General features: G+C 39.9%; 1 protein-coding gene across 8 annotated transcripts in view; it reads right to left on the bottom strand.

The window, feature by feature from the left end:
• The window catches only part of RNF122 (ring finger protein 122), a 43,483-nt gene extending 29,785 nt beyond the window's left edge, over positions 1 to 13,698 (bottom strand). For 4 of the 8 annotated variants that reach the window (XM_034436896.3, XM_034436898.3, XM_034436897.3 and 1 more), the window contains exon 1: positions 13,316 to 13,698. In XM_034436896.3, coding sequence (XP_034292787.1) covers positions 13,316 to 13,340 — 25 coding nt within the window. In that variant the 5' untranslated portion in view covers positions 13,341 to 13,698. Of the gene's footprint in view, positions 1 to 12,870; positions 13,022 to 13,315 lie in introns of all 8 variants that reach the window. The other 4 variants (XM_087875713.1, XM_087875712.1, XM_034436899.3 and 1 more) reach the window with 3 other exon arrangements.

The raw sequence follows: 13,698 nt of genomic DNA, 5'->3' as shown, positions 1-13,698 counted from the left end.
ACACACTGAGTTGTGATATTCTTTTACTTTTAGGAAAAAGTAAAGCAAAATCCAATAAAAAAATCCAGGTCATACACAGATAAAGATAGTTAAAATGTCAATCCAGGGATACTCCAAGAACAAAGTCTTATTACCAGTTGTTGTAGTCATATGCAATAAAACAGTTCTTTTGTAGTTGCAAACAGGAACAAGTACAGCATTAAAACAATCAATAAAATAGTAGAAAAATAACAAGTAGCAATCATCAAGCAGTGATCATGCAGAGAAAACAGGCAGAGAGGAGCAGAGGTAGCAATAATAATGTAATAATAATGTAATAAGAAATAAGCCATGATTCAAGCTTCCGCTTAAGGACATTGGCTACAGAGCTAGCCAATCAGAATACAGTATGATGCAATACAGCATTACAGTCTTAAAGCTATACAATACCTTTTGACTGCAAACATGCATTGATGGTTTATATATATTGCCAACCCAACCAGTTAGGCAATAGCCATTCCCTAACAAAAACTATGCAATATATGGTATATGTGTTGGTAGTTTATATCTTCTAACCACAAAACCAGACCCAGATGGCTATGCCTTGAAGAGAACTCTAGTATCCGAGGCCATCAAGTAAAATAGTAAAATAGAATTTTCCTCAGCATCAGCTTAACCATGACAGTTAAAGGCTCAGAAGACCTTGCCTCCTCTTGTTACAGTCAATCTGGATATGTTGGATTAAAATATCATCCTCACCAACTAAGATGTTAGGTGCATGCTGGCTGGAGGCCATAGCAATTAGACTTCCACGGTTGAAAGCAGTTACAGAAGCCAATGGAGTCAACTTCCCCCAGCCCAAAGTATGAAATGATGAAAGCCCAGTCAAATGAACTATTTAAAGAAATGGTACAGAAATAATAATAATAATAATAATAATAATTTTATTTCTATACCGCCCTTCTCCCGAAGGACTCAGGGCGGTGTACAGCCTATTTAAAAACACAAAAAACACGACAACAATTTAAAATTTAAAATCATTAAATAATTAGGCTCCAATTAAAATCCCAGAAATTTAAAATACCCCAATTTAAAACGTTATGTTAGTAACCCTGCCTGGCGGAACAACAGGGTCTTCAGAGCGCAGCGAAACACCCGGATAGAATAGAAACTGTTGACTTCCGGTTTGGCATCATGGCGAGACAGTCGGGGAAATAGTGGGCTCTGATGAGTCCTGCGAAAACCCCGGCTGCCAAACCGCCGCCGATGGGTCTTCAGACCGGAACAATCCTGCAGGGAGGGGGGAAAAGGCGGGGCACCTCGGATGACCAAGAGGAACAGGCAAGTTCCTCGGAGGTCAGAGGGAACCCTCTGAGAGTTGGCGGCGGGGGGAGGCAGCCATGGAGGCTGCCACGAAGCTGGGACAACTGGGCTAAGAAAAGTGCTGGAGGAAAGTGGAGTGAAGCCGAGCTCTTTGAAGCTGGGTGAGTGACAACAAACCCAGGCTTGCAACAATGTGTGGAGCAATATTATTATTTAGAAGACCCCTAACCTAAAATAGCAGCTGTGCAACAAAGGGGCTTTGGAAAGTTTTAACTGCAACCCTAAAGAGACAAAGACCTGAGAAACAATTAATTTTTGAACAGAATGAAGGGAATTAATTATTGAGATATGGTAAAAAGACTGGATACTTTAAAATTCGAATTGGATTCTAAAAAAAAAAGATTAGATACTTTTAAAATTAAAAGAATAATTGCACAAAATGAATACTTGTATGACTAATGGAAAATGTGGATTGTAGAGACACCATCTGGTTTAAAAAGAAACTTTGTAACTTTTTTTGTTATGGAAAATTCTGAGCTTTACCGATAAAAGCCATGGGACTTTGCGGAGGAGTTTTTTTTTTCCTGTCTGCAGGCAGCTGGATTTTGGTGAAAAGAAAAGGAAATTATAATGGAACTCCTATAGTTGAAACAATAATAACTAAAATATTGGTGCAGGAACAAAAGAAGGATTAAGCACAGGCTCAAAAGAGGGAGACTTAATACATTATATCCGGAATAAAAATAAGAAAAAGATTTAATATGATTTATGAGGGACAAAACTGAAAACTTTGAAAATGGAAGGAATATATCTTTGCAGGTGAGGAAATGAAGAAGTAAGATAAACACGACTGGAAAAAGAAAAAAGAAGATTTAAACAATGTGATTTAAAATAAAATAATGTAAAGATGGATTGTAATAATAAAAAGGAGGTTTTTATAGAAATTAAGAATGTTAAGAAATTAAGAATATATTTAAAGGTATGTTTGAAGCAAGAACCATGTTTCAATGTTAAATTGTTATGAAAAAGAATAAGGATAAATATGATTAATTAAAAATGTTAAAAGGAATTTATAAATATATTTAAAGGTATGACTTAAGCAAGAAACATGTCTCAATGTTGAATTGCCATGGAAAAGGATAAGGATAAATATGATTATTTGAAAATAAGCAATGCATAGATGGATGGAAACAACAAAGAAAAGACTAAGAAGGGATCAATAGTTAAACCAACTATGATTATGCTGTGTTTAACAGCCCAAAAATAAAAATGGATATGCTGTGTAACGGCCAAGAAACAAAAATGAGTATGCTGTGTTAAACAGCCAAAAACAAAATGGTTATGCTGTGTTTAACAGCCAAGAAATAAAAATGATTGGTTTAACAACAAAGATAAAGACAAAGATGTTAGGTTTTATAGCAAAAATAAAATGAGGTGGGATAGCCAAAATAAGGAGGAGTATGTTGAAATTAATAGTTAAAATGAAATGAATAAATTAGGTTTAATAACAGAAATAAAGATTATAAATGTTAAGTTCAATAGTAAAAATAAAATGATTATGTTAGAATTAAATATTTTATGAATGTTTACAATAATTGTATGATTTATACTTTTAAAATATATCCATCTAAGCAAATGAAAGAGAAAAGGGGAAAATGATAATTGGTTAGGATTTAAGATTTAAGTAACAGGTTTTTGGGGATAATGGCATAGTTAAATAGACAGATTTGAGGGAAATAACTGAGTAAAATATTAAGTTATGTTAATTGAAAATTAAGATTTGTTAGTGATTTGTATTAATTTGTGACCGGATCAAAAGCTTTGTTTTGAAAAGAAGTGTTTTATGTTTATGTTTTTTAAAAAAATAATAAAAAACTTAAAAAAAAAGAAATAGAAAGTGTTGATTTCATGTAAAACGCAGATCATCTAGGAGCAATAAAAGGAAGACTGTCTTAAAAGCCCTACAAATGCAACTCAAAGCATCAATACCAGGTTAGAGGCAGAAACCCATAAGCAAGGTATGCAAATGAATTGAGAGAGGAGATTTCATCTTGAAGCAGAGATAATTAAATGCTAGCCATTCAGCACCAAGCAACAGACGAAGAGTAGAAAAGGTGATTTTTCAGGATGAATGCACTGTTTTAATTATCCAAACAACAAGCATAGGTACATATAGCACTTGACCTTTGCTTTCCCTGAAGAGAGCAGAAGTGGCAGAAATAAGGCAGGAATTTTAAAAGCAAGGAGAACTGGTGTACTTATTGAGTTGCTGAATGCAGGAATGCTCTGAGTCCCAAAGCAAGAGGGGAAGAGGGGTTCTCCTTTGATAAAAGACCTTATTTTGCAGAAAAACAGCGAGGTTTCCTTGTCTTTTCCAAAACACTTTTCCTTGGATGAGCTTCTACATTCTTGCTTCCTCCTCAGTGGTGTTGGGGAATCACCTTGGTAGCAAAAGCCAATTTGCAGGCTGATGAAATGAAAACAGAGGGGTGAACAGCTCACTTTCTCCCAACCATAGCAGAGGTTTGCCAGGATGATGAGTCTCAAAAGGCCAAAAGTTAGAATCAGTTCTGACATCTCTCTGGCCTTAATCCTGTCCTGTGTCCCACTAGTGGTAGGTTTCCACAACCATTAGGTTGAACAACTGTAAAATTATGGCCACCACCTATGACAACAGCATTCCTGGAGTTCATTTCCACTCTCTTATTAAAATACATGATTTTATTTTACTTTTCTTTATTAAAATTATATGACAGGTCCTCAACTCGAGGAAGTAAATTGAAAATCAAAATACCTCACAGAGGGCATGATTTGCTCAAGTCAATTGAAAGCTGCTATTGACTTTGGCTCAAATAGGAAACTATGTTTAAAAACCTTTGTGGAATAAAAAAGTTTGATTTATCTCCTAGTACAGGGTCCTGCAACCTTAAACACTCAAAGGGCCATTTGGACCCGTTTCCCACAGAAAAGAAAACACCGGGAGCCACAAAACCTGGGTCACTCCCACCCAGTCACATGACAGACACACACACACACACACACACACCGGCCATGCCTACCCAGGTTTTGTGGCTCCCAGTGTCTTCTGGGGGAAATGGGTCTCTCTCTCTCTCTCTCCTTCCTTCCTTCCCTCCCTCTCATTTCTGTTTTTCTCTCTTTTTCCTCCCCCTCCCTCCCTCCCTCTTTCTTTCTTTCCTTTTTTTCTTTCTTTCTCTTTCTTTCTTTCTTTCTCTCTCTCACATTTGTATCCCGCTCTTTTCTCTCTCTCTCATTCTTTCCAACTAACTCTCTCTCATTTCTCTCTCCCTCTCCCTCTCCCCTTCTCTCTTTTCTTTCTCTCTCTTTTTCCTCTCTCTTTCTCTCCCTCCATCATCTTCTAATTTCTCTCGCTCTCTTTCTCTGTTTTTCTCCCCTTCTCTCTCTCTCTCTTCCCCCCCCCACCCTCTGTCTGTCTGTCTCTGCGTCTCTTCTCTCTCTCTCGGAAAGCTGAGGCTGGGCCAACCCAGCGAGCTCTCCTTGGGGTTCTTCGCTATTCCTTTTCTTTCCTCTTGGCAAATCCGGGCTGGCTGAGGAGGGAGCACAAGCCGGGGTGGCGGCAGCTTCGCTGAAGATGACCATACTTTTTCTCCTCACATGACCCCCCCACTTGCTTGAGGGCATCCCCGCTTGTGAGTGCCCTCCCAGCCCTGCAACAGCTGGCAAGGGGATTGCGAAGCTGCTGCTGCAGCTCGTGCTTGCTCCTCAGCTGCTGACCTGTCCCCCTTTTATTATTATTATTATTATTTATTATATTTCTATACCGCCTTTCTCCCGTAGGACTCAAGGCGGTGTACAGTCAAGAAAAATATAGACACACAAACATCATAAAATTGCTAATTTCCGTCATACCCTCCTCCCAGATCCCATTCCCACCCCACCAGCTCTCGTGTTAGCAAGGTTGGCATTGGCCATACCAGGGTTGGGCCAGTGTCTCGGGGCAGAGAGCAGGTCTCATGACTGGGTCAGCAGGGAGCCGCAGGAGAGGGGTCAAAGAGCCACATGTGGCTCAGGAACCGTGGGTTGCCAACACCCATCCTAGTACTTCTTGACAGTTTCTTTAGTTCCAACAATTGTGTTTTAGCTTGACTGGCCCATGTGCTATTTGGTGCTTCTGAAGTTCTGGGAAGGTGGGAAATTTTGAAGGAACAAAGTCCCATGCTTTGTATTTTAAAGAAAATTAACAATCTTGTTCTTGTTCCTGGTAAATAGTGTTTAATTGGTCTCCTAGGATCCTAAACTGAGATAAACACAACAAAAATGTTGTTTGTGTAATGGACACCTCAGAAAATGCTTATTAAAGGTTGGTTTGGTTATAGTTAGAATTCTGCAAACCAGTCAAAGAATCTAGGGGGGTGTTTACTTTTTCACACACACATCACATGTTGGTTTATGAATGAATCAACCACTAAATTTGATGTCTTGCATCATTTGATTGCAAGATCTTGCCAACATATAAAAGCATGAAGCTCTGATAGCATCCAATGGCACAGATATGCACAGAAAATAAAAAAGGAAGCAAATACTGGTTACAGAACTGCAAGAATTGTTTTTCAAATGTGATTTTTTAATTCTTCAATAAAAGGGCAAGGAACACAATATTTTTTTGAAAGTATCCTGTAAATAAGCTAACTTTTGAGGCCTTTCCCCTCTATTTCTTTGTTTTTATTGAATTGTCATGATTATTAGTTTAGAGGTTACATTATATAAACAGTGTTGCCTGTTCTTAGCTTGCTTGTTACAATGAAATTGAATTTACTGCCTACCAGAATAATCATAGTTGAGCAAGACTGATATGTCTATTTCACATCTGAACCATTTCCTATTTTCCCTAAGATCACCTCTACAGGGATTCTGAGAAGGGAAAATTGCATTCAGAGAAAACACCCAAGTTAACTGGGATTATGGTTCTTCAAAATCTAGATCAACATGGCCAAAGGCCCAGCACCTGTGGCAGGTACCTGACTGAGGAATGGCTGTTTAAAGAATGCATGATATTCTAAGTTGGAAGATGACTATAGAGCAGGGGTCAGCAACCTGCAGCTCAGGAGCCGCATGTGGCTCTTTCACCCCTCTGCTGCGGCTCCCTGTCACTCAAAATATGTGTCACAACTGCCAATGTGCAAAATCTGCCGGCATGCGATTTATTGAGCTTTTCAACCCCTGGTAGGCCAGCCATGGATAAATCCAAGAAAAGAAAAATTTCATAAGAAAACAGAACATTTAATTCAACTACATATGCTAGTTTTGTGGCCGCTCAAGAAATAGTCAGGCACGGAAAGGGTTTTGTGGCTCCTGGTGTTTTCTTTTCTGTGAGAAATGGGTCCAAATGGCTCTTTGAGTGTTTAAGGTTGCAGACTCCTGCTATAGAGGAATTATCACTGAACTGATAATATACCAGAACTATTTCCATACATCTGCTTTGGTTTGTTTTGAAGTTATACCTGTCTTCTTAAGATGAATATCCAAATAATAGTAGGAAACTGCACAAGGAAGGGAACATTGCTACTTCTTTAATAGGCCATTTCAGTAAAAGCTGATTAAGCACGTTATCTAGGGGGAGGCACAGATTAGTTCAATTATTGCAATATGTTCTACAGCAGACCCTCAGAAACAGCTTAGTACAGAATTCAAATCCATTGCTCCGCACTAAAGACAATTTTTCCAACTGCTGTAGAATTTGAAAGATACACAGAAGCTTTTCCTCAATGGTAGCAGTTTGAAGATGCATGAATAACAATTCCCAGAATCCCACAGCAAGCTTGAATTCTGGGAACGGAAGTCCACACATCTTAAAGTTATTAAGGTTGAGAAACACTGACACTTAGACTAAAAATAGTTATTATATTCCATAAAGACAGATATTACTGATACAACTAAGACTGCTTCTGATTGCCCACATGCCAAACCAGGAGAAAAGTTGTTTTATTTTGAAGAAGTCAGTCTTATCAGAAGGATGCAGGTTTAGTAGATTGGTTTCCCTTACCATCCTTTCTGATATGTTTTTTTTTTTTAAAAAAAATCACTTTTCTTCTCTTTCTGAGCAAGTTCCACTACTGCTCCCAAGGAGACAGCAAGAGTTCATTTGTTATGCAGTCAAGCATGACAGGTAAATACCCTGTTTCCCCCAAAATAAGACATCCCCTGATAATAAGCCCAATCGGGCTTTTGAGCGCATGGCAATAAGGCCAAGCGCTTATTTCAGGGTTCAAAAAAATATAAGACAGGGTCTTATTTTTGGGGAAACATGATAATAATAACCGTAAGTAATAAAATGCAGGAGCCCATTGAGTAGAAGATTTGTCATATGTGCCATTCTGCATCAATACATCATACCATTGACCTATCTCCCTCCCTTCTGCCTGCACAAACAGCAATGATCCACCAGCAGGAGCCAGAAAAACATTCCAAGCACACTCTATGCCCCAATCAAAATATGCAAATTTCAGGTGTCTTTTGTCTACGTATGCAGTAAAATAGCTGCTTTGTTCCAGGCAAGGAGGAGAGGAAAAACCCAAGGACATTAGCAGCCAAGGAGGCAGCAGGAGAAGGATAGGCTACCAGGAAGATTGGGGGTGGATAGATGAGTGGTGGAGTATAATCTACCAGGAGAGGTGAGAAGGATTAGAAGAAACCTCAGATTATTTCTCCATCTAGCTGGCTACAACTGGTACTGATAGGTGGTTTACTAACCGCTGACTGATGTTTCTTCCACCACCTGGTGCCTAAGACTGTCCACTGAGGATTGCACAGATGGAAACTTGGCTGCTTGGTGTGCAAAGAAGGTTCCCAGAAGCAGGCTGCCTCATCAGTATAGCATCAAGGAACAAGAAGGAGTTTCCTTCTTTTCCCAGTTTGAATACAGTTTGTCTATATGATTTAATAGCAACAATAAAGTTTACCTTGTGTAATTCAGGGTAAAAGAACGGAATGTAACATCAACCTCTCCTAAAGGAAAGTTAGAGAATGTATAGCTTTCTTTTTCTATATTTCCAGAAAATTTAAGGTACCACCTCCTTTCCACTCTGACTCTCTTAAAAATAGGTTAATTGGGAGAAAATAGAGTTCCTTTCAGATCACCAATGTGTAGAGTAACACAGCATTGAGATGTCTTTTTTATTTTCTTTTGGATTCTGAAGTTTGCCTGATTGCTTTGGCATAGTCTGTCTTCCATTATTTATCACCTTTAAGAAAAAAAGTTGGTAACTGAATTGCTGTACAATTTTGATGTAAACTGTAAAGGCAAAGTTGCCCTTAAGTTGATCTTGTCCCCAAGTGACTTCACAAAGCATCTGTGCACATTGAGACTAGAGACTAGACCAAGAGACTAGACTAGAGACCAAGAGACTAGTAATTGATATTGGCATAGTTAATGACAGGAGCATGATTCAGATGTGTCAGTGAATCAGAAAGCATAGGGGCGGGGCTTGCCCAGACCACTAAATCAAAACCAACATGCCACAGTATGACTTATTGCAAAGCATGACTGCAGCCAATATGCAACTGAGCATTCCTTGTTACTTCTTCTTTCCCAGGCCTTCCTTCTTTTCTAGAATGAAACTGACAAATTCAGGGTTAAGCGAGGCAATCTTAACTAGTTGTTTCTACCCAACAGAATGTGGGGAGGGGATTCAATTGATAGTTCCTTGCAAGGCTACTTCCAAGCATTCCTACCCAGAAGAAATATCAACAGATTAAATCATCCAGACAGTAATTTCATGTAAACTCCAGATAAGACTTGGACACAGCATAAGCTTAACTAATTCCAAACTAAGGTGGAATAAATGTCAAATTCAAAGATAGAGTCACCATGCTACAATGCCAGGAATGAACCACAGGCTTTTTAAAAAGAAAGCCTGAAAAAAGATGGACATTGATACAGTAGGCTTGTCCATGGGTGGACAGGTGATGCATCTTCATTTCCCTAAAGTAAATCTCACCTCTTGAGAAAAAACTTATGAGGTGAGAAGTCCATTCTGTAATGGATCAGGACAGTAGCTTGACTGAGGCCCCAAACATTAATGGTTCCTCATCTGAACATTCTGATCTTCTAGCAAAAGGACCAAGTCTCCTTTGACTTTATCGAGGGAGAAGTGACTTCCCAGAAGAGATACCGAGTACTGTGGCACTCCACAAATTATATTTATTTATCTATCAAAGGTTTTAAAACTAGCCATTACCTCAAAGAAGGACTCTTGTCAACATACTTGTCAAGCTCAATCTACCCTAGTATTGAAAACAGACCATATTTATATTTACTTCTAAAACTCAGGGGCTGAATAGCTTGTTTGGACAAAGAGCAATGTAAATCAAGATATAATGGATAAATGTCCTGTGGCCTGGTTGTAGTAATTCCTTATCTTGGCATTTTGGAAGGTGCATTATACCAACTTGACCCAATTCTAATTCTTTCAACTGCAGCAGCTTTTAGATCTTCCTACTGTCTGATCCTTTTGATCTAGAGAAGCCAAGATCTACCCTGAAACCTGCTGTTTTATCACTGAGCTTCATCTTATTTCTTAAAAGCCCATTTGTTCCCCAGTCTTTCAGATTTACAGTCTCCAATTATTCAAAGCTCCTTAGATGCTGCCAAAATGTTTTATCTAGGACTTTACTTCTAAGAGATTTACCAGATATACAAAGGATAATCTATAAGAGGAGAACCATTTTCCCCTTTAAAGCAACCATAGAGAGCTTTGATTTTGATCTGATCACCAATCCTTAGTAAAAGAGTCACTGTCACTGTGTCACTGTCTTGATCTCTGGAAATTGTAAGTAGCCTTTTCTGGATTAAAAAAATGTTGGCATAATATAAGCCCTATACTCTCTCACTTCCAAGGATGCTGATACCAGCTTTGGGGTATGTGTGAATCTGGCCTGGCTAACTCATACTTTTAAGTCATGATTTATTGTTCAATGAATCAATCAGATACATTAACCCCAAACTAAATAATTGATGATGTGTGAACACCATCTGGCTCATGAGCGTCTGCTGCTGGACTTCTATCATTTTAATTCTATCCCAATGGTGCTGTTCAAAAGGCAACTGGACTTTCTTGGTTTTTGTCCTTGAAAACATTTCGCTTCTCATCCAGGAAGCTTCTTCAATTCTTCAGTTGAACTGAAGAACCTTCTTGGATGAGAAATGAAATGTTTTCAAGGAGAAAAACCGAGAAAGTCCAGTTGCTTTTTGAACAGCACCTTTGGGATAATCATGATCTGGATGATTGAGAATCTCCATGAACAAGTTAATTCTAGTTTTACTCTAAGCAACTTTCTCTTCATCCCTCACTTTGTAGTTGAGCACAAAGAGTTTTGCTTACTTTCCACTGAAATGTTTAAAACCTCAAATTGTTTCTGAGTGATGGTATCTTAGTATCACCAACTATTAAATTCTCATCCTCCTTGAAGTGCCAAGGAGGAATAGATGACAATTGCTTTCAGCATGGAAGGAACCAGGGTGTTCCTGTCTGACATGTAGCTGTTAAAGGTGAGAAGCCTGAGAAATAAAAAGAGAAAGCAACTCTTGTTCCACACCATAAAGATGGTTCCAATTCTGACTTTTAAAAATTAGATTTCAAATGCTCTGCCTGGAATAGTCAAATCTTTGTTTCTTTTTATCCTGTTTAAGGAAGAAATTTGCCTCATCTGATAAGATCATATTATTTTTCTTTTTTTAAAAAATAATGAAATTCTTACATATTTATCCTTGTCTTCAATAACAAGAAATAACCTGTTTACGTTGTAGGATTGTTGTACATGAAACACACATATAGTGACAGATCATAGTCCTGATCACATAATAGCTCTTAATATTTGTATCATTCAGAGAAGAGGAAGAAGAAGAAAAAGGAAGGAGGAAGGAGGATTGTTCAAGCATTATTAGCTGGGCCACCATCAAAATTGGAAAAATAGAAATAGTCCTTGATTAACACAAGGAACATATGTCCTCCTAAGAAAAAAAAATGGAATTTATTTAGCTAGCAGACCTGCAAATCTACAATTGAAAAACTGTTTTAGATTTTACTGAAAAGATTCCAAAACATACTTTATTTACTGCATCTTGTTTGCAAATAATCCTGACAGTGGGAGGTGGGACTTTTGTCCCAAACCAGCTTTGTTCTAATCCTATCCATGAAGCTGCAGGTGGTGGAAGAAGCTGACTTTGCTTCAAGCAAAGCAGAAGAGGTTAACTGAGTCTCTGACTTTCACTCTGTGTCTTTGTGGATACTCAGAAGAGACCATCTCTCCTTCTGTTTCCCTTCCCTGCCATTGTCTGGGAAGCACATGGCTCAGAGATTGTGGGTTTGTTAAATTTCATGAAATAGAGAGGTGAGATGAAGGAGGGATAAAAAAGAGGAAATGAAGAAGGAAGCCACACAACAAAAGCTGCTTGAAGTAATTCATCCCAAGTTCAGCTTTACCCTTATAATTAACTGATGATAAAAGCAGTCATCATCTGCTAGGCTTCTGAAGGGAACCAATCTTCACCCTGCCACAAAATGCAACACGCAAAATAGGATTTTAAGAAACTTCCCGGCTAAACTGTCCAGGGTGGGAGTGTTTTGTGCTTCTTTGTGTCTTCAGCCAAGATGGATTCATTATAACCTGCCTCTCCTCATTTGGAGGGAGGAAAAGAAACATCCCAAAGCCAAATGCAAAAAGTTTGAGCAAAAGGAATGTGCCAGCCAGCCAGCCAGCCAGCCAGCCAAGCAATCTTCCTTGGAGTAAAAACAACCCAAAAATGGGATCAGCTCAGCAACTTTTTGGAGGTGAATATAGGATAGTAGTTAAGCAGCAAGTGCCAGGATAAAATTCACAAGATTGGCTGATCTCATTAGATCCTCTTTTTGCTGTTTTTATTGTCCAACTGCCATTTTGAGACTGTGGCTGTTGGATCTATTCAAAGTGCTTGGCTTTGCTGTCTTGTTTGACGGGAAAAAAAGTTTTGCACATAGTTCTCTGTAAGAAAATCCAGCTTTATTGTTTTTATCAAGAGGAACTAAATAATATTAAGTGAAAGAATCAGAGCAGGGGGCCTGCAGCCTCATGTCCACTTTTTACTTCAGTGTTCATGTTCTTTAAATATTTGGCTGTGGCTGATGGGAGTCATAGTCCAAAATTGGCAGCACTAGATACTATTCAACAGGGAACAATGTGCACCCAAAGGAACTGACTAATTATCTGACAACCTTTCTTTACCTTTGAACAACAGAACCAAGTTACTGGATTAATGTAGTTTGTACTGATACAGAATTTTAAATAAACTAAAAAGGCTGGGTTTGCACAAGGTGGTAAAAACTAACAACAGGCCAAGATAAACACCAGGTCATCCAATCCAAGAGCTCCCATGCTGCACAAAGCTACCAAGCATATTTTGGATGTGGGTTTCATGTGCCAAAGGTGTACAGACTTTGCAGTCCTAACCTAGTAAGGTTGCTATACCACAGGATTGGCTTCAAAGGCTTTGGTGGTAGGGTCGCGCAGATCCCACGCAAATCAGTGTTTAGGGTGGATAGGAACATACAGTACCTGCCCTCCGATAGGGATAGGGAACCCTAATCCTGCCACACTAGCCGGAGACCCCAACAAAGACATTCAACTCCGTCCGTTCGGCGACGCATAGACCCGTTCCAGCCTCGCTGTTCGGAAGGGTTGGGGAACCTCAAGGCGGTGCTGTTTCCTTAAGTGGAGACAAAGAACACCCGGCCGATCTGCTTCTGGAAGGGGCGGACTCACCACTCTTCCCTCCACCAGCCTCAGCTCCCCTTTTGATCTCCTAAATACAGCGGGGGGGGGGAGGATTCCACACACACCCTTTGGGCTAGCAGCTCTGCCAATAAAGGAGAGGCTCTCTCCCACGAGTGAATCTGCCTCCTCCATCTGGACGGAGGAAAGAGAAGGGTGTTTTCATGGGAGTCTTGCGAGGGGGCTTGCTTGCCCTTCCTAATCCCTGCCGGGGATCGAGCGGACTTACCGTTACACCACTGGAAGGGGTGCATCAGAGGCCCCAGAGCAGCTGCTTGGCGGAACGAAAGGCAAACAATACCCCGAACTCCGCGGGGTGCCTATGACAATCTCGCTTTATCAGGCGCTCTGCCCACGTCCTCCGCCCAGCCCTGGAGCGGGACGCAGCATTCCAATCGCGGGGAATCCTCCTTCCCCGGGGCAGACTTTCCGAAGGAGATTATTGCAGCTCGGCCACGGGCGGCTGTTTCGAATGGCTCAATCCGAAGTGAGCCACAGCGAAGCGACCGACCCGAGCTACAGCTCCTTTCTCGGGGTTGCGTCCAACACACGGCTTCGGAAATCGACCCTCCGCCTGGCCAATCCCGCCCCATCCCAGTCAACCATCCAATC

This window comes from Pantherophis guttatus, chromosome 9, assembly GCF_059756535.1.
Source record: "Pantherophis guttatus breed Tessera chromosome 9, ASM5975653v1, whole genome shotgun sequence".
Classification (NCBI taxonomy): domain Eukaryota; kingdom Metazoa; phylum Chordata; class Lepidosauria; order Squamata; family Colubridae; genus Pantherophis; species Pantherophis guttatus.
This window is presented reverse-complemented; position numbering and strand designations above follow the sequence as displayed.